This window comes from Oxyura jamaicensis, chromosome 2 (genome assembly GCF_011077185.1).
Source record: "Oxyura jamaicensis isolate SHBP4307 breed ruddy duck chromosome 2, BPBGC_Ojam_1.0, whole genome shotgun sequence".
Classification (NCBI taxonomy): Eukaryota; Metazoa; Chordata; class Aves; order Anseriformes; family Anatidae; genus Oxyura; species Oxyura jamaicensis.
The window spans coordinates 91,625,255-91,647,160 of record NC_048894.1 but is presented as its reverse complement, the minus strand read 5'-3'; the positions used below and the strand labels follow the sequence as shown (position 1 = coordinate 91,647,160).

Genomic DNA, 21,906 nt, shown 5'->3' with positions numbered 1-21,906 from the left:
CTGGTCCAACCATCACCCTACTACCAATGTCACCCACAATGTTACATCCAGACGATGTTAAGCAAACCTCTTAATTTTTACTGCTAGATTTTTGGCCACTTTTCTTTAGCTCTGATGGTGTTAACATTTCCAGTATGTTCATCTAGGCTCTAACGAGATGGCCTGATGAGACCTAAGAGGTTCCCACTGCAAACACTTGAGGAGGAGCTGGGTACACCCGCCAACCACAGCATGGTTATGTGCAAAATGTTACACTAGTAGGAGGTGAGGCATTTCAAGTAATGATAGGGTTGTGTTAGCCTAACAGCCAGGACAGAGGACTGTTAGTGTCATTAAATAAGCCCCCGTGGAACCTCATTTGCAACCTGTCCGCAATTAACACGTGTGTTTAGCTTAAACTGGAAAAAGGCAGAGAGGGGCTACTTGAACGGTGAGGGGGGTGGAGAATGCATTGAATGAAAGACTGAGCCTGACTCATTTATTCTAGCAAAAGTGAAGGTGTGAGGGGATAAAACTGTTTTATAAAAATGTGTCTAGGAGGAATCCTCAGGGTTGGAAAGGCCAGATTTATCAGCCGGTGCTGGCACAGGATCAAAGCTGCAAAAGCTGCTGGTGAATAAATTTTGGTGAGGAGGGGGAAAAAGGTGTTCAAAAATCAGAGAACTGAGGTTTTGGATCCAACATCAGATACTAGAAAAAAAATCTAACTAGTTCTTGATTATGCCATGAAGGAGATTGCAAAACATAATGCTTATGCTAGCAGAAAACTGCAGGGTGGTGAGGCACTGGCACAGGCTGCCCAGAGAAGCTGTGGATGCCCCATCCCTGGAAGTGTTCAAGACCAGGCTGGATGGGGTTTTGGGCAACCCCAAAATCTGGTGGGAGGTGTGCCTGCCCATGGCACGGGGTTGGAACTGGATGGTCTTTAAGCTTCCTTCCTACCAAACCATTCTATGGTTCTGTGATTTCATGATCCGATGACCCACAAACTATCTTCTAATCCTGTTACTCTAAATGTGAATAGCCACCATAAATAAATAAATAATGTCAAACACTGACATTTCCCATCAGTGCTGGCATCTCCCAGAGCTATGGGGAAGCAAGAAGAGCAACTTTACTAACACGAAGAAAAATGTGCTCTTAAGAACGGGATTCAAATCCCACTAATTTAGTCATCAGTGGAGAGACACAGCCCCTTTGTCCTTTTGCAGTTGCTTTAGACCATGTCTCCGTAGGCAATTTCTTCAGGAGAAGGTGAACTGCCTTCTACAGGAGCCTCTGTTAGTCCATGGAGTACAGGAGAGACACGTGGACGACTGTTTTTCAAAAGAAGAGGGAGTTAAGTCCTCTCCTAAGGGACCACGTTCATGATCGGTAGTCTGCTGCCTTTTCTTTGAGGTTTCCCATTAAAGTGGTGACCATATTTAATTGCAGCTGGTCCATGAAACACGAGGAGATCTGAGCACTTCGGGTACATATCTGCACTGAGTGGTAATTCTACAGTAAATTGAGCACTCTCTTGCCTCACTTACTATTAGTGCCTTTATTTCAATTTATTTTAAAAAGCCAATCTTTAAATATGGCAATTAGTAATTACACAGGTTTATAAAATATGTTTTTCTAGTTGAATGAATTATATATTCATTTCAAGATATATAAAATTTACATCAATATCAAATGGAATCATATAAAAACAGAGCTAAAAGTTAGGCAATTATTCTTTTCAAATCGAACCCACAATGGGACCAGAGATTTTCCAAGATGTTTTTCTTACCATTAGTGCACATTACTAGAAGCAATTGCTTTTCCCTGAAGCCTCCAAAAAGCAAAAGAAATGATCAAACAGCTTGTAAATTGACCCATTATTTTTCTTCAGTGTTACTGCCAAAAGCATTTATAAAAATACAACCACTTTCATTGCTATTAAATAGAACATTAAACAAATCATATTTAACATTAAAGTAAACATGAGAAAATTCAAACAGTGTTTGTATTTAAACCTGAAGAGAGAAAAATGTATTTTATTTGCTTACCTCTTCAAATTTTAGTGCAATCATAGAAAAAGCTTTAAAAATTGCATCTGTTGGGCCTGTTATTGTCACAATTCTTTCTGGACAGGAACCTTCTGAAATATTGATTCGAGCTCCACTCTGTCAAAAAGAACAAATACTTTTCAAATTTATACTTCCCAGGGAGCAAAGAAAGCAGGATTAGGGGATTGGGAAGAAACATCTTGAGGCATCTAATTCACTCCCTTATGATTGCAGCCCCAACATCATATAATTTCAGCATAAACTGATCGCACTCCAAAAATTCATCTAACTGCGGGAAGCCAGGTTCTGTCTTGGTAAACACTTATCCAGCTTTCATCACAGTATGCAAATAGCACCTCCGTAGCTCAAAGTTACAAATAATTACATTATCAAGTCTTTTCCTTTCTCTCTTGGAGGGTTAACCTTAAAGAGGACTGGAGCTGCAGAATTTCAGGCAAGCTTGTTTCCTTCAGGGAGCATCGGTTTCTTAGAGGTTTGGACCCAAATACAGCATTTGATCTGTCTATCTGGGGCATTGCTTTGGAATATGGAGAAGGTTTCTTATAACTGTATGTCATACGAATTCAGTCAATTAATATACACAGAACAATCCTTTTAAGAAATATTGGTAGGATATACAACATTATGGTGTTGTTTTCTTAAAGTAAGGAGAGTGTTGGAATAAATTAGAGAACTGTGTCTTGGAGACAAATGAACATGACTGTCAGGTATACCTATTCCCCTTTATGTCACTGTGGCAGTGCAGCAAAAAAAACCCTAAATCAGTTGTAAATATATTTAACAGGATCTTAGTGTAGATAATAATAGAGTCCAGTTCAGGCAAGATCAGCCCTACACTTCCTCTGAGGTTTCAGCCATGGAAATGTGTTAGTGCAGCCTAAGAAGTCAACAGAGCCTCAGCTGATCCACAGGCACTGATTGTCTCGAGGATGCTGGCCTCTAGCAAATATGAGATAACCTAAGTTAATTGGGACCTTTGCCTTCAAAGTTACCACAAATCAGTCGATACACTGTGTGTCTGAACCTTTCCTCATGTGTATACTGCTGCTGAACAGAAAGATAGCTTATTTCCCCATGTGACAGCAACCAAACACAAGAAAACAAACAAACAAAACCCACCAGAAAGTACTAATAGAAAAATCTTGCTGTCACGGACTCTGCTGGCAGATATACTCAATGTTCAGAGATAAGAAAGGGCAGCAGTCACTTTTTCTGACAGCTCAACCTAAGTGCTCTAATCAAACATCAATGTTCAGTCAGGAAGGAGATCGAGCCCAGGGCTGGGTCAAGCCGGCAGCAGCATTTGGTAGTGGGATCACTGTCTGTTCCTGGGGATGCTGCTCTGCAGTGGGCCTGAGAGGAGCCTGCCCAGGCAATTAAAAGGTGATGTGTCAATCTCCAAAATTTGTGTAGAAAGTTAATGACTGCAGGGGACAGATTGGTGGGTTTTGGATTTTTTTTTTATTATTATTTTTTTATTTTTTTTCTGTGATATTTCTCAAGGTAACATTGCATTTCGTTCCAAAAAGATGGCTTGCAACTTACCACATCTGTCAGGAGAGTTAAATTAAAATTATGCTTCTTTTTTTTAACAAGTATTGAAGAAGTTAGTCATTTAAAAGAAGGACTGAGTTATTGCCACTTGAAAAGACATAGCTGATTAGTCCTGTGTTGACAGTAAAGAGGCATATAATTCCTTTTTAAAAAATGAACAAATAAAGAAACAACGCCTCTTGTGACAACATGTAAGTGACAGCTTTTCAAGAATGGAAGACAAATATTTAACATTTACCTTGAAAAATGAACCAAGAACTATAACTCTTCACTAAGATGTTTGACCCAGAAGTCAGGAGCACTTTCTAATGATAGCTTCCCCTTTGTGAGAACAATTTATATCTAAAGATAACTGTCTGTGATCACAATTATTAATTAAACTACAATGCATTTAATCAAATCTCAGCTGTAACTGCCAATATACTGTTACCTAGTACATTGGAAGCATTTTTTTTCTTAAGTCCTATCAATTGTACTTATATATGAAAACATGGATGAAATCTCTTATCAAAAAAGGAGCGTTGTATTCAGTCAGCCTGAAAATGAACTCCCTGTTGTGTATATTTGAAGATGTATCTCAGTATTTTTATTCACTGCAAGTATATGGAGATTTTCCTGCCAGAGACCTTCTATCAGTGTACAAAACAACAAAGCAGCTGACATAATAAAGTACAGCAGAGAACCCAGAACCAAATCAATTTTTCTTGAGGCATTCTCTCTACATTCCTGAAGTTTCAAACAGTAGGATTTTTCTTTTGACTTATGCTTTTAGCCAATGATTCAAAGAAGGGAAGTTACAGGAACCTGCAGGTTAGATGTGCTGACTCGCAAGACAAGTGTGGGTCCATAACCTTTGCCTTGGAGCTAGGTATAATCCTCTAAAGACACCACACCTTGCTTTGAGGAAGGGAAAGAAGCCTCCAAGCACCTGGGGAGACCGAAGTTTATGCAGTGCCCTGTGTTGTTAGCCTCTTTGTGCTTACAAACTTGTCAAAGGATGTGATCTGGTGTGCAGATCTACCTGTCCACAGCCTACTGACAGCTGCAAAACTGTGAAAAATTCAGTCTGTGCCAAGACAAGACAGAAGGGTGCTTTGGCTCCAGCTCTGCTGAAGGTCATGTCTACCCCCAGACCTTCCATAGCATCAGTCTAAAGCGTGGTTTCAGATTTTGGAAGCTCTCTACCAGGAGGCCATGCTGCATGCAGGAGCGATGCTGGTGTGGTAAGGGAAATAGTGGTGAAATATCATGGTTTGGATGCACTGAATCACGCTGCCCAGGCTGCTCCTGAGATAACACATATTGCTATGGGAATGCAAGCCTCCAGACTGCTGCTGTGATAAAGAGGGGGCACTAACAGCAGGGCTTAATTTAGGCCAGCACATTTTATTTATACGAGAGCAGGTGTAACGGAGCGGTGATGTGAAATGAGCTGCCCGCTTGATGGCAGTGTCGTTCTGTACACGCCAAGTTGTTCCCCGAGCTGGAAAGAAAACAAGACATCAAGGCTGGTCTTACCTCCTCCCTCATCTTCTTAACTGTCTCACCTTTCTGTTAAAGAAACGGGAAAAGAAAAAAAAAAGTTAGCCTGGGCCGATGAAGTGAACAGATAGACAATATTTTGACGTGACAATAAAGAGAGAAAGTAATTTCCTGACCTTTCCAATAATGCTCCCAACCTCCTGAAACAGAAAAAGAAGACAGCGTAAGTGAATGATACGATTCGCTACTGGAGAGCATTTGCTAAGCTGCTGAGCTATTTTACTATCACTTATTTCAGACCTGCAATGCCTAGCCCCGTTTCCCATTGTTGCCATACACAGAAGTGCCGTGTTAGACACAAAGGGGCGGACTGAAAACGCGGCTTCACAGCGTACTGATTGTGCAAGAAAAATGCCTTTAACAAGAGTTGATCTTGCAGTTACAGATCAATTGTGCTGCTATAAACACAGATAAACCCTTATATTAGGGAATGAAAAGTTCAGAAATAATAGGACTACATAACCTGCTAGGCAAAATGGGATATAATGCAAGCATCAAAATAATTGCTGATCTCTCTGAGGGCAGGCATTTACCCTCTTTTCATCATTCAACAGCTAGAGCTGAATTTCCATGCCATGAAGTGTTACTGCATAAACACCTGGTGGCCTGTCTTAATCTCCCATTAAGCACGTAGAGAGCAATAATTGCTAATCGGTTTTTAGGGATTTGGGAATTGCTACTGGACTCCCACATTTTCCATTAAGGGACAAAATACCGACAAATGTCACTGTGAGCATACAACGGGGAAATGATTTGACAGTTCCAGCAACATCCCAGGGGTTAAAAATCTGGTGCGTAAAAGCAACAGGTAACAAAAGAGAAGCTAATAACTCTAAAATGAACAGTCTGGGCATGTTGTACAAGTCACGCAGGTGTAACATCAGACTGGGAATCACCTGATGGAGGAGACAGCAGCTGTGGGAAAATAAACTCCTCTCAGTGTGAAATCTACTTCCATGGTTTAAGACCATGTAGTTGTCGTAGACATATTCCCCTACCTCTCACCTTCACCTATACACTTACATCCGACTCACCCTGAAACACTGCCACAGGAGTAAGATTTAAGAAATTATCCCCTGTCGCTCTATCCAGACCCATGATAAAGTGGTACTAACTTCACCCTGCAGTGCCAGACTGACAGCACCGCCCTTGGGAGAGAGCTATTTCTCACCACTAGGTTATTTATAAGCTCATATTGTGAAGCTGTTTGTGCTTGTGCCTCCTCACAAGACACGAACACCTCTCAGTGAGAAGACCAATCTCAGGGAACAACTTTGGCACGTGGTTCCTTGGAGCCCTCGGCAAGTCTGCAGCTTACGCCAACCCGGGGCTACCACCCATCAAGGTAGCAAGTCTGCTACTTGGAGTCACCTAGACAGGCTAAAGAAACAGGCTAAGAGAAACCTCAACCAGTACGACAAAGTGAAATGCAAAGTCCTGTGCCTGGGATGGAACAAGCCCAGGCAGCAGGACAGGCTGGGCAGCAACTTGCTACAAAGCAGCTTTGCAGAAAAAGCCCCGAGGGTCCCAATGCACAGCTCCAACGTGAGCTGACAGTGTGTCCTTGCAGCAAAGAAGGCCAACCAAATGCTGAGCTCCATTAGTAGGAGTGTAGCCAGCAGGCTGAGGTGAGTTCTTCCAGCCTTCTCCTTGGGCTAGTGAGACCTTGTCCCATGTCTGAGACCACCTTGTCAGCATTTTGGGCAGGTTCTCTAGCAAGGGGCAGCGTTTTTGTTAGCAGCGACACAGATTTGGGACACCCAATCCACAAGGCTTGAAGATCTGACTATTTTTCTAGGCTATCGCTGTAACACTGCCAACCTGTCTGTAACTACTGAATGGGATGAAAAGGTACTGGGCTAAGAGGGGACACAGACACACGTAACTCTCAGTGATGGGAACCTGTCACATCTAGTAGTTCCCAACGGCCTGCTCAGTGCATTCCGTGAATTTACACTGAATATTTTTTTCCATTCCTCTTAATCCCAGGTTTCAGAAATAATTTATTGCGTAAAACAGATTCTCAGGAGGTAGGAGAACTTTTTACTGTGGCTGAACATACTGTATTTTGATTGCTATTGGTGAACAATTGAATTTCAGTCTGTTTCATTTTTTATTTATTGTTTACATCCGAAGTTTCATTAGAAGCTATAAGCCTGGTCTTGAACCTATAAGGCTCTGCTGTCACACACTCCTTGTGAAATCTGGCCTAATCCATTTGATCACGCTGGCTCTTAATGTCAGCTGCAGTTCTTTCAGAAATGTATGAATGGACCATGGCTAATAAGCACAAATATATCTTCCTTGGAAATAGGAAAAGATACTTTAGCTTTGGAAACAGTAAAGCAATATACCGTTTACAGCTCTAGTAAAAAAAGATGGTGTATTTCAAACAAAGAAATCAGGAGTCTTTAAACAAGTAAAGTGCTGCATAAAGTATCAGGATTCTCAAGCTGCTTACTTCACTGACGCCTGTGGATGTTTTGCTATTGATTTCAGTGGAAACAGGAATTCTACCTGAGCAAACGTCACCTTGTTTGCTGCTGAAGAGCACAAGCTACCAAAGAAGTGAATGAATGCTCAGCGTGAATCCCAATGAAAAAAGTAGTTCGAGATTTGTGACCAGCTCCTTAGATCATGCTAGAAGATGTCACTGTAACTCTATAGAGTACCTCAAACCTTCTCCTCGACAAAGGGAAAATTTAAAGCTCATTCTGCAAGGAGGCAGTTCCAAAGCATCGTGGCAAACACCACCTCCTCCCTGCACTGCAGCTCCCGGTGAGGTGGGATTCTGCTAGGAAACGTGAGGAAAGGGAGGGCGGAAAGAGAAATATTACTTTCACATGGATACTCCTGAATTTTCCAAATTTTTAGATCCATATGAATTACTCCAAAGGAAAAAAAATCTGGAACCATTCTAAACTGGTTGCTATAGCCTTTTGAGGACTTTTTCTCTTTTTAGGAAAGCTCCTGTAAGTAGTAGAGACGATGGATCGTGTTTTAATTAGGAGAAACCTTCTTCTGGCACAGATAAAATCAGAAAATTCTTTCCGCCTCATTCTCCAAATTACTCATCCTACTTCATCAAACCTTTAATGATTCTTTATGCAGTCCAGTATTTGATTCATACAGATACTTATACCACCCTAAATTACGTTTAGTGCTTTATAAGATATCTAACACCATTTTTATGATACTCGATCTTTGTCAATATTTCTATCCAAGGTTATTTTTAGAACTTCATCTTACCCAGAAAATGTTTCTAAATCTGCCAGGTGCTCAAACTGTGCTCTAGTTTACTGCTTAGACTGAAGGGATGGGATGTCTGTCACCTGCATCAGTTCATTAAAAGCTAGGAGTCCAGTGTAATCCAGGCACACAGGCTCCTCCGCGAGAGACAATGGAGGGTTTTGTTCCCCAAACAGAAGGGGAGAACTGGGGGTTTCATCAAGGGTTTCGTCTTTCTACATCTGCCGTGGAAGAAGCCTAGACTTACAAGAACATACCTAAAGTTTGGTGAGAGGAATCCCACGTTTGATATCAAATTCAGCCTCAGCACAGGCCAGACAGGAGTGTGATTGAGCTGTCTTTGAAAAATACTAGTATAGTAGGATGTACGAATAACTGTTGCACTATTTGCTGTCTTCCAGTGCTCAGGAATACAAAGTGAAGGTAAGTGTTTATGATCAATTTTGGATTGACTTATTGACTAACCATCCACATATAAACATAGTGGGAAAACAAGTGATATGATAGGAGTTACTAGACTTTCTACAGTCACATTTTAACAGCAGACAGAAAAGCAGTCCACAAATAAAAACGTTATCAAAGGGGGGAACTGGAGCTCAGAGAGAGAACGACAGGTCCAAGGTAACCTGGCAACTCTGCTGCCAGAGCTGAAAGAAGTACCCAGCACACCACAATCCTTGGCCTCAACATGCAAACACCTGCCTGTCAGAAGCAGATACGCCACAGCAACTGTGCCGGGTGAATAGGATGCCTCCAAAAAGCTGCAACTGTGTGCGTGCCCACATCCACTGAGACTCGTGAACACATGCATATATTTAGATATTTGTGCATGAAGACAATACGTGCATGCAGACACTAAACAGATGGATATCAACTTTCCTTCATGAAATGACAGCAATTTGGGGTGCCTATCCTGAGACTCATTGAAGTGGCCTGAGTTTTAGACAGTGCAGAGTGCCCAGCTGGGGTAACATCTTTCAAAGGGCATTTCTCCAGGTGACAGCACCCGAAGCAGGACAGTCTCCCACCTGGCCTCCCACTTTGCGTCCTGTCACTTTGGAAAAACACAGGAAAATGTGACACAGACATGCTAATTTCAGACAGCTTTAAAATAACTAATTAGCCTTGGGGGCTAAATTGAGTTATGACTATGATTCTCTCCAATATGCCATTTCCAATAAAATACACACATCCACGAATGGTGAACAACAAGACTCTGCTCAGTATCAGCAAAGCATATTGCTAGCCAGCCGCCCAATTCATTGCAGTTAACTCGAGGAAAAGCAACGGCAAAAACACAGGATGCTTTCTGTCATGCTGAAATGCAATGTATGATATTATTTGCACTCCTAATTGACGTGAATGGGGTGACTTTTACCCTGAACGAACACCTGGGGAGAGGTGGGCCCACCACACAGCAGAAAGCTGTTTCTGCAGGTTTTGCTTCATCTGTGCTAACCTGAGGGCAAGGAAGCACCAGCGGAACAAAAGGTGGCAGCAGAGAAGTCTCTGTGAGCCCAGGCTTTTTCAGGGCTCTCGATGGTGCGAATGATTAAACAAGCCGTAGGAGAAAGCTATTTGCTAATCAACGGTCTGGTGTAGCTTCTGAACAGCAAGAAAAAAAGTAAGTCACGTTAAGAAAACAGGAGGCTTACCAAATGGTGACAAACCTTGGTATAAAGATAAATCTTTGATCTGTAAACCTAATGTGTGAAATTCCATCATTTTTCTAAGCGTAAGGCCAGTCTAACAATTACTGTGGCCTAGGAAATCAAAACTAAACAGCTAGTTATTCCAAGACCATATAAAAGCACAAATCTTGCTCTAAGCAAGCAGCTTCTACTACCAGCGTTATGGGGTAAGTGGAACACTAACCCCACAGGAACCCTGAGATGCAGACACGTCTTTAGGAAATAATGCAAGAATATATGCTTTTACCCCAAAGCATCTGTCAAAGCACAGGCCACATCCTAAATCCTGTAATTCATCCAGGAAGTGCTTCAATCGCTATCTGTCTGCTTCTGTGAGCAAGGATAAGGTAAGGCCAATAGGCCTGGGCTCTATAAACGAAAAAGCCTGTTAGGAAAGCACTGAAGAAATACAGCTTTCTGCCATGGGAACACACATCTGTCGCAACAAAAAGAGGGATCCTGGCAACAGCAAACAACATCTGTGCTGACAAAATGTTGTAGACCAGCACCAACTGTCTTTCTCCCATCCATAAAGAGGAATAACATCACAACCCAACTCTTTCTCTCCACCTGGTTCCGAGGATACAGTTGTAAAAAAACTTGTATAAGCACATGGAGATCCAGCAGGGAAGACCCCAGGAACGTGTTTCATGAAGATATTCTGAGCATTGTGTTTGTATGGAGAATGTAGGACACGAGCATTTTTTAAAGACTGAAAAAAAAAGCCTTAGTCAGATTTGGGAAACATGATGTAACATGTCTACCTCGAGGATCAAATGGTTGCCTCGGATATACTGAGTCTTATTTGTGTTTTGGGATTATGTGGGATTAGCCTCACTGACACAGGAGATTTCACGTTCCTAGGTGATGCTTTAGCAATCACTGTCCAATGTTAACTGCCCTGATTTAGTAAGGTACTACAGTCCAAGTCCTTACTGACACAGATCTCACGCTAACAAATGTGGTCATATTTGAGGAAATCTTCAAATTATTGTATTTCTGATGGAAATATTGGTATTATGATTCTTCCGTAGGTCCATCTATATTTTTTTCCCCAGCTGTACCAATAAGCATTTCTCATTTGCTTTTTGATAGCAGACAGGTAAACAATTGGCATTCAACTTCACACCAACCTGCCATCCTCTCTTGCCCTCCTTCTCCTCCTCCCCTCACCTCAACAAAAATAAAGAAAAAGGAAATGAAAAAGAGAAAGAAAGAAAGAAAGAGAGAGAGAAAGAGAGAGAGAGAGAGAGAGAGAGAGAGAGAGAAGGAGAGGGAGAGGGAGAAAGAAAGACAAACGCATCAAACCCCAGTTCTGTCCCTTTACTGGCCATGCTGAAACACCAGCACTGAATAGCATGTGTGCCTTTTGCAATCTCATCCTGTTATGGCTCTGGACTGGACACTGTTTGCAAGAAGTAGGAAGATTCAACAATGAACGTTGGTTCTGGGAACACTTAGTGCCCAGAGGCTGTGGGAAAATGCCACCGTCCTTTCCATTGACTCTTTTAGGCTAGTGGAAATAGTGAGAAACTCTCAGCTTTTCCTACAACCACTCTAAGGAGGTCCATCATGTGTTGTGTATTTGCACACTGAATTTTGTTCCATGACTAGGCAATAAGCCTGACAATCACTCCTCATAATACTCTCATGGTGTTTGTGAAAACTAGGAAGAACAGGGCAAACATTGGCTTGGTTGGCATTTTATAGCTTGGATTAAATTAACGGGAAGATGATGCTTAAAGCTGCTTTGTTTTATGCTGTATTTTAGGAAGTAAAAACTAAAAGAAAAAAATGGGGAAAACGAATTATTTCTGTGCTTGCTTTATCAAGGGTCAATTAAGCAGGTATGCAAAAGTGGCCACTAAAAGAAATCCCTGATGGTAAATCTGTATTGCCTATACAAATGAAAGTGGCAATGTTCTTCATGATTTCATTCTGTCTATATCTGAGTTATTTAGTGTGAGTAAACATCTTAATGAGTCTGGATTTTCTTTCTTTTTCTTTTAAAAATCTCTCTCTATATATAATCACAAATTAATCTCCAATGTGTCTTAGAGTTACCACCTGAAGATCCATGCACGGCCATTGCAATCAATCCTTCCAGTTCCACTAAGCACCCAGTGGTCCTGCTGAAACCACGGGGTGGGAGAGTTCATCAGTGCATCTAAAATGAAGCTGCAAGCACTGAAAGTTTAGTGCTTAAAATACAAGGCCCTCCTAGGGTTTTGTCCATCCCTGATATTTGACAGCAGATTCATCTTTCTAATTCATGACTGCTAAAACTGTGAGAAGCCTCTCATTGGGTAAATGCTATCAGGGAAGGAAAAGCTCCATGTAGCCATCATATCTTTCCTGCATCAATGCAGATTATACATTCTACATAGTACATGGGCTGCTTGGCTCCCTACATGTTTAAAATCCACTTAGGAGACTTCCCAAACCCCATAAAAGTCGCAATACCAGAAGTTTCTATTTGAATTCCCTGATTATGATTTGTTTCAAAATTATATTTATTCCATTATTTCCAGACACAAGCACTTGTACCATTCAAAATAATGTCACTCCATTACTCGTATTTATTCTCTCCGAGGATTTTTGAGAATATTTGAACAAAGCTAGGCATGCTCTCCTCAGCCTCCTGAAACTGTTATTTTTCTGCAAATTCCCCCTCCAGTCTTCAGCATCACTCACACACACGGCACCTGCTGCTGAGCACTGAACCAGAGGTGTGATCTTGCCAGAAGAGCAGTAAGGTAATTACCCTACCTTTGCCCCACAACGTGCCAATGCTGTACACCCAAAACTGCACATACTCGTGCTGCAATAGCTTTCCTTTCCAGACTAGCATGTCCTGAATGTGCTGCTCTGTAACACCATCATATCTGATGCCTTTCAGCCTTTATGCTTTCCAGATTTCCCCTCCTCTCTGAACGTGTATCTAAGTCATCTTCTCCACTAAATTGCCTTACTTCTACAATTTACACGTCTTGTCAGTTGCAAGAGTCCTACTTCCCTCCAATCTTCTCTTCCTTCCTTCATCCTACCTATACATTATTTCCTAATTTTTCCTAAACCCATCTGACTTCATTAATAATCTTTGTTTTCTTTTTCTGAATTCCTTCTCCTTTCTCTAAAATCTTCCTTGGACTCAACACGTTCTAGTTTGGTTTCTTGCACACTCCGCTATACCCACCATAGTTTCATAGCTGCACACCTTTGTGCAGTGCCTTTAGAAAAGAAGTATTTTTTACTTCTGCAGGCTTGTACTTGAGGGAGGAAGAGAGAAGAAAAGAGAGGAAGACCCTTGTACTAGCACTATGAGACAGAAACCAAAGTGGGTTCATGACCCTGCTGCCCTTTCCTTGATGGCACATTTTAATATTTTCTTATATTCCACCTCACGCATCCAACATTTACATCTCCATTAAGCCGCTTTCCTGGAATTTAACATTTGTTTCCCGCCACTGCTTCTTTACCACCACCATCTGAAATTAACCTTTAATAGTGAGTTTCCAGGGTCTTAATCAGCTTGTCAGCACTGGCTGACAAATCCAAACCAGGCAAAACTAATGTCATCATTATCCAGCATCACCGAAGTAGGTGCCTCTTCTGGGTTATTTCGTTCTGGGCATCAGCTGACCAAAACAAGAACAAGATTGCTGCAGATGTCAAGCATGAAGGTACGCTGGCAGGGACCTGTGGGCAAGGCTGTAATTTTCCGTAATTTTCCAGCCTCATTACCGGTGGCAGTAAGAAAGAAAATCAACCAGCCACAAGTCACAAACACACAAACCTGCAAAAGGTGACCAAGGAAAGGCAGAAATGCTGAGCTCCCTCAAGGAACTTATAATGTGCAGAGGACTAAAAGAAGTTGGATTTTGACAAAAACAAAAGAGAAAGAAAAAGTGAAACTGTTCTTTTGGAGCCTGAGCTCTGCTTTTCCTTACAGAGGGCTCTGATAGCTGGGAACTGTTTGCCCACAAATGCACACATACTCAACTTGTGATCCATAAAGCCCTCCAAAATTGTTGACCTGATCCAGGTAAGTGGTGCCATTTTTACTATTGCTGGAAGCAGAAATCTTGCAGTCACTACAATATTCTAATCCTGCCCAGAAATTCTAATTTTAAAGCCAACAAAGGTGATTAAAATATCCATATCCATTCAAAGTCTCTGCCCTCCACAGTGATTTTACTTATTTTACTTCAAGAAACGGAAGGAATTAGGTGCAAAATGCAGAAATAGCACAGTGTAAACAGCCCCAGCCCACATTCACCGCTCCTCCCTACCAAAATGCATGAAGCAGTTTTCTCTCTTAATTCTCATTAACAAGAGATGAAAATGCATCTCTGCATTATTTAACGTACTCTACATATCCACCTCTTGCATGTACTTCAAAAGACTCCTCAGTTCCTGCCCTCTCTGGAGCAGCATTCAGGTAGCTCGATCAAAAACTGAGCAACGGGGCTGCAGTGCCAGTGGCAGCTTTATCCATTTTTACCTAACTTGTCCTTAAAAGCCTACATCAATGGATGTTGCGGCATGTCCAGACAGCCTGCTCCCCTCCTCACACATCCAAATAAAAAGTTTTTTCCTAAAATTGCTCTTAAAACTCCCTGTAAACAAAGACAACTGTGTCTCTGCAGACACGATGAGCAACTGAGCACTGCCCTTGTATCATACTCCCTGAAAACCTCCCCTTAATTGTAAGAAAGCATGAGAAATGTTTTCTGTTGCTTCTGGTTTCTCTTCATGGCTCTCACACTGTTAAAATATATTTTTTTTCCGATGTAACACAGCACAAGATTAAAATTATGCCTTTCATCTTACACCACCACGCACCTTCTGAAGTCCTGGCCCAGGAGGATGCCTCTCATATTAGGCCCTGAAAGCATTTACCCCGAGAACAAGATGGTTCCTGTCTGCTTTCCTTTCACTAGACACTACCACTGCCTTTGATTTTTGCTATTTTTGTTGTTTCTGCTGTTGCTAAATATGCAGTACCCCCTTGCAGAGAGAGGTCTGTCCATTTGTACAAATACTGATTCCTCTGTCTGCAGATAGAGTGTGCTGAGAGAGCTTATCTTAATTGCGTAATTAAGATGCCCATCCTTGACTTAAAGCCTACAAACAAATGACATGGAAAGCACACACTGAAAAATTCCCAAGTCTGCAGGGTTTATAGTTGAGATAACTAAGCACGATAACACCAGTTATGGACATGATAAGGAATGCAATGTCACGAAGCACATCGACCTTAGTCTATGAAGGTACACTAGTACCAGAGATTCAGAGACGGAGTTAATGTTAATGGTGTTAGAGCCCGGTATTTCCATGAAAGGCACTAATAAATAACTAATTTTCAAATTATATTTCCTCAAATCCAGTTTGCTACTGTTATTTTTAAAATCACTCATGTAATTGCACTCTTCTCTTTCAAGTTATGGCCAGTTATTTACAGACCAAGCTCTGATTCAGTTAATTGTTTTGTCTAGAAATACTAATTAGAGATCAGCAATTTCCAGCGATGTCATTACCACAACAAATCTTAGGGAAATGTGGAGAAGCATGTTTCTTCTTGTTTTTCAGAGGCACATACAGCATTCAGAGCAACCTTTTCATACTGCGTTCAGATTGACTCAGACATCCTTCACACTCTGATATCAGCATTTTTGAATCACAGAAATGATATCAAAGAAACCATAAGGGTCTGACTTTTATCACCAAAATAAATTCTGATTTAATGTGCTCTTTGCAATACTTAGGTACAATAGGACACATGATTAGAGCATACTTCAGTTAATGGTATACCCATTGTGCCTTGTTAACTGAGGATGCATGGTGTAATCCCACTTAAACTTTGAATTTCAGAGCTTTTATGGGTTTAAGTTAGACCCTTGGGGCTAAATATGCATTGAAGATTGGACACACAACATCCAATACTGTTAAAAGTGGCTGCATATACAATCAGCTATATTTAACAGAGAAAATAAGCTTTTTCTAATTTCTTTTCTGATTACCATACCGTTTCCTGAAAAAAAAAATAGAAAAAAAATACCACCACACAAAAATAAACAATCAAAAAAACAGAAACAACAAACACGAAAAACAACAGACCTCTAGTCCATGGCCTCACTAAAATGTTCTGAAAAATGACAGATACTCGATTTCTGCTTTAGTGGCATGATTCTGAAAGAAGCAGAGCTGTCTGGCATGGTTAATAAAAAGCACACTTAAGCACACAGGAATGTGGCTGAAGCCAGTAGGGTAACACACACCAGGATATGGATGTGTTCACACGCTTTTCTGGACTAGGACCAGAACCCAGTACAATCAACCCCTAGAAACTAATTTTCAGCGCAGACATGCGCACAGATTTTTGGTGGGCTTGGAAAAAGAGAGTGTTATTAGATTTGTTTGACAGATTCCTATTTAAGATGCAGATTTTACACACCAGATGCCCGCCTGAAGCTGAATATTTCAGGGGAGAAAAAAATCAACCAAAATGGTTGGACCATTTCAGAGAAAATACATAATTCGATCTGTAACACTTATTTCTGGCATAACCCAACTTCTGTGTTTGTTTCTTTTTGGTTGTTTTATTAATTAATTTTGTTTCTAGTTTGCAAACTTAAACTGTATTCCCTCATAGTTTCTAGCATTTCCGTAAATAAAATATAGACGGAGATATCTTAATCTCCTATTTGTGCCATGGATATATAACGTGATTTCATGCCGTAGGTTGAAAGTGTCTTGTGTCAAAATGCAAATATATTTTCAGTTTACAAATAAAATTCCAGGGTTAAAACTACTTTTTAGATTTATACCTACAAATTTATCTGCAGAATGATGTATACATCCACTGTCCCTTAGTAAGAAACAGCCAAAAACATCTATTTTATATAACATGCATTCCTTAAGCCTAAAATTGTCTGGTGTCAGTGAGGCAAATAATACAAACAAACCAATGAAATGTGTTTTTTAATTAAAAGCCCATTTTGTGATCTGGCAACTTGCAATAAATGGCAATCAGACTGTTAAGTCTGACAATACAGAATTGGCACTTTGTCTATGGCACAGATTTCACACTTATCTGCATGTTTAAGTGCTACGCTGGACAGAAATGAAATTACAGTCAACCTTCCAAAACAAACCCGCAGGGGACCTGGACAAATGCTTGTTATATCAAGGGTTTGCTATAATAAGATGCTACATCAGAATAATGAAGAGTTATCCCATTTGAATTCAACAGGAATATTCAGTAATTCTGTGGCAATTACTTCACACAAATCAATGTTCTGGTATCTTAAAAAACAAAACAAAACAAAAACTAAAAAACAAAACACACAAAAAACACAAACCCACAAAACACACAAAACTGCAAATGATGAGAAAAGCGAGCTGTATGCAGGTCACCCTTATGCAAGGGTCTGTCTAATTTGGCTAACTATCAATCAGAGAACTCATTTTGCCACCAGAACTGTTCAGAGTGGGTTTGGTACAAGCAAGGCTTGTTCTAATGAACTTGGGCTGCAGGACAAACTTAAGCGTGATGCCTTGAAAGGCACGGGCTGATTTTTCAGTCACGGCAATGGTGCTTTTGACTCAGATTGAAAGAGGAGGAGCAGACCCTCTGTCAGTGTCACTGCCAGGCTCCGACGGTAACTGCACACACTCGCTCAACAAACAGGCAACTGCTGTGGCAACAGTAAATGCTTCACCTTGCCATGCATGAGAAGGCGTATGGTAAGTGTGACATTGAGACCTCCTTCAGTCATTTTTGAGTCCTTCGTGTTCATCCTGGCCTTGTGTCTTCAATACTTGAAAGCAGCTTTGTGTATTTTTTTTTCCTTCTCTTCACTTAATCAACCTACAAAGAGAGAGAGGGAAGAAAAAAAAAAAAGTACCATTGAGTGGCTGAGGCTACTCTGGACCGAGAATATCATGTTGTACAAACCAATTAACATTCCTCCCTTTGATTTGCTGGACTGCAGTTTAGTGCTGAAAAGGCTCCTTTGATTATTATCCCTCCCCTACCAACTCTCCAGCCCTTCACCAATTACATGATAAACTCCCTTTGAAACCTTACAAATTCTCTTAACTTCCATTATTCCAAGGCTGAAAGTACAGAGCACAGCAAAGGGAAATACAGTGTCCTCTTCTCAACACTTTCCCCCTGTTAAACTTCGGGGTGTGTATATGCAGGATTTACACGTGACTGGTGCTATTTTCATTTGTCTCCCTTTCTCTCTCTGTTACTCTCCCTTCCTCTGTTTGCTCTTGCAGAAGAGAGATCTTTGTTTTCTCTCCAGCTAGAGAGAAATTAATTCTGAGCCTAAACACTGATGCCTACCAGCAACAGCAGATGACACATTATCAAAGACATCTGAGTAACCAAGAGTCACTTGCTGCTGTAAATCTGGGCACTGTCTGACTTTGTTTTTGTCTGCCAAGCCCAGAGGTGGCTCAGTCCCTCAAAGGCCAAAGCTGAGCTTCAGCTCTAAGTGGGAAGAAGATGCTTCTTAATTCCCAATGACAAATTGCAGATTTTCAGTCATTTACAAAGTCATAAATATCCTAAAATACTAATGAAAGCTGCAAGGGCTGGCCTTGAAGGGACAAACAAGATGCATTACAAGTTTACTAATGCAAGGACATTTATCAGTACAAACAACAGTGGGGGCAGGAACATTACTGAGGGCAGGCAAATTCCACAGTAGAAAGGCTTAGAGACCCTTATTTACTTTTGTCCTTTTCAGGCCTATCTGACAGAGCACACAGCCTCTAAGCAGACATCACTCCTTCCAGTAGTTGTCTCTTGTTAATGGCAGCCCTGTCTATTAGCTGTGGATTTTAGAGATTCCCCAAGCTTTGACTAGCCTGGGCACCGGCTGATGACCACCCTGGGGGACAATCATTTTGCTGTCACTGGTTCAGAGCACATGGCAGCATCCCACCAGGATGGCCGGCTGTTGTCCCCCCAGCCTGCTCAGATGAGGGAACAAACTACCACAAAATCAGTCCCTGAGAACTTCAGAGAGAGTGTCATACAGACTGTTTCATCAACTAATTAAGCTACATCTTAAGAGCCACTAGGCACTGACAATACTAGACCAAAGTAAAGCCCATCTAGCTGAGCATGTTATCTGTGAGAGGGGGAAATAGCAGATGCATAAGAAACGTGCATGGAGTCATCCTTGATAGACTTCTGGAGCCACCATCAGTGATTTGTAACCTTCCTGAGTGGGAGACCACATCTAGGCAGGCATATTGAGTAGCCACTGACGGACCGATCCTCACTGAATTTGTCTAATCCCTCCTGAATCCATACTTCCATCTCCAAAAGTTCTGGTCTCAGAGATTAATTATTGGCTAGGGGAAGGTGCTCCACTATATCTGGCTTAAATCTGCTGTCATTACACATTTTACCCTCTGTATTATACAAAGACCATCCCAGAAAGTCACTCTTCTGATGGCTGAGCATGTGCTTTGTGCTTCAGCCTAAGCCTGCTGGAGACCAAGCCACTCCTGATGCTTTTGCTGCTGGGAAATACCCAGGAAGATGCAAAGTTTTCCCTAATGTCTCTGCAGGACTACTCAGGAGCACAGAGAGCCCTGTGCCTCCAGTGATTGCAATAAGAGTCAGACATGCCTGAGGAAAAGAGGTGAAAAGAGAGAGGGAGAAAGACCAACTGAAACTGTTCCTTCCTAAAAGCACGTCCAGAGAGCAGCTCCCATTTGCCTGCTCCATCACCTGGGATGATTTTCCCTCACCCAGCATGGAATCAATGCATGGCTTATTGTACGCTCTCCAGTGGCCTTAGCCACTGAAATAAATCCCATTTGTTCCACATTTTTAAGCTTACCACTTACACATCACCTATCTGCATGAAGAAAGTCAAAAAGAGGCAAAGTGTCTGGGTGAGAAGGCAGAAAACAGAAGAAGCCTGGCCATGCCTCTGATGCACCGTGAGTGCAAGAGGGTGAGGCGAAAATGTTCCAGCTCAGCTGGTCAGAAATGACAGAGACAAATATCAGGGTATATTCTGCCTCTTTAAGGTCACACCTGGACTCCAGGACTTGAAGTAAAACCTTCAAGTGGGTGTCCAGGACAGTCCCTTCAGAGAAATGCAGAGGGAAGAGCTGAGGAGGTGGTTGGGGTTGTTCCCAGGCTAAGGAGGGGAATAGTCTTGTGGTGTTCACCTGCTCCTTGTTGAGGGAAGAGTGTTGGCTCTGGCAGGCCAAGCACTTTCTGCTCAGCTCTATCCAAAAACCAACCAACCAACCAACCACCAACAACCAGGTATATCAACAATAGCCTACATCTCAGACTGTACTCTGAACTGTACTGAAGCAAAATTCACCATCTGAGATCTCTAGACTCCTAAGGTAGCTTAGGACATGCTTGGAAGGTTTCACAAGGCAGATGTGCTTCACATAGAAGCAAGGCATTAATATCCTTCTGTGGATCAAAATTTAGTGATGGAGGTATGGCTGTGTTTCTACTGAAATATATTCCCACGTTTGAAAATAATCACAGAATAGTCTAGGTTGGAAGAGACCTCCAAGATCACTGAGTCCAACCTCTGACCTAATGCTAACAAGTCCTCCACTAAACCATATCCCTAAGCTCTACATCTAAATGTCTTTTAAAGACCTCCAGGGATGGTGACTCAACCACTTCCCTGGACAGCCTATTCCAGTGACTTAAAACCTTTTCAAGTTTTTCCTAATATCCAACCTAAACCTCCCCCGGCACAATTTTAGCCCATTCCCTCTTGTCCTGTCAGCAGGCACGTGGGAGAATAGACCAATCCCCACCTCGCTACAGCCTCCTTTTAGGTACCTCCTCTTCTCCAGGCCAAATAGTCCCAGCTCCCTCAGTCGCTCCTCATAAGACTTGTTCTCCAGACCCTTCACCAGCTTCGTAGCCCTTCTCTGGACCTGCTCGAGCACCTCCATGTCCTTCTTGTAGCGAGGGGCCCAAAACTGAACGCAGTACTCGAGGTGCGGCCTCACCAGAGCTGAGTACAGGGGGACAATCACTTCCCTGGACCTGATGGCCACGCTGTTTCTTATGCAAGCCAGGATGCTGCTGGCCTTCTTGGCCGCCTGAGCACACTGCTGGCTCATATTCAGCCGACTGTCAACCAATACTCCCAGGTCCTTCTCTGCCTGGCAGCTTTCTAACCACTCATCTCCCAGCCTGTAGCTCTGTTTGGGGTTGTTGTGCCCCAGGTGCAGGACCCGGCACTTGGCCTTGTTGAACTTCATACCGTTGACCTCGGCCCATTGGTCCAGCCTATCCAGGTCCTCCTGCAGAGCCTTCCTACCCTCGAGCAGATCGACACACGCACCTAACTTGGTTTTCGTCTGCAAACTTGCTGAGGGTGCACTCGATCCCCTCATCCAGATCATCGATAAGGTGTTAAAGAGGACTGGCCCCAGTACCGAGCCCTGGGGGACTCCACTAGTGACTGGCCTCCAACTGAATTTGACTTCATTCACCATAATCCTGGACTAGGTACAGGTTCACAGTTGCTGTAGCCTTTTGCTGAGTTCTGTGATGCTACGATAGTATGATCACACTGGGTAAAGTTCTTCAGGAAACCCTTTTCCCAGATAACAACACCCCCTCCCTAGTCCTGATCTTTTGAAGATGAAAACGACAAAACCTACATTTTTAGCTATCAACTTTTGGGTTCTTTAAAAAAAGAGAGGTTAAAAATAAAATTCCACTGCAAATATTGTTAAAAATATCACAGCCATCACTTTTTTTTTTTTTTTTTTTTTTTTTTTTTTTTTTTTTTTTT

General features: G+C 41.9%; 1 protein-coding gene across 13 annotated transcripts in view; it reads right to left on the bottom strand.

The window, feature by feature from the left end:
• Positions 1-21,906, bottom strand: part of LOC118161812 (poly(rC)-binding protein 3-like) — a 522,442-nt gene that overhangs the window by 42,650 nt on the left and 457,886 nt on the right. For all 13 annotated transcript variants that reach the window (XM_035317460.1, XM_035317461.1, XM_035317459.1 and 10 more), the window contains 4 exons: positions 17,815-17,963; positions 5,267-5,290; positions 5,127-5,159; positions 2,034-2,150 (listed from right to left, as the gene is read on the bottom strand). In XM_035317460.1, coding sequence (XP_035173351.1) covers positions 2,034-2,150; positions 5,127-5,159; positions 5,267-5,290; positions 17,815-17,892 — 252 coding nt within the window. In that variant the 5' untranslated portion in view covers positions 17,893-17,963. The remainder of the gene's footprint in view (positions 1-2,033; positions 2,151-5,126; positions 5,160-5,266; positions 5,291-17,814; positions 17,964-21,906) is intronic.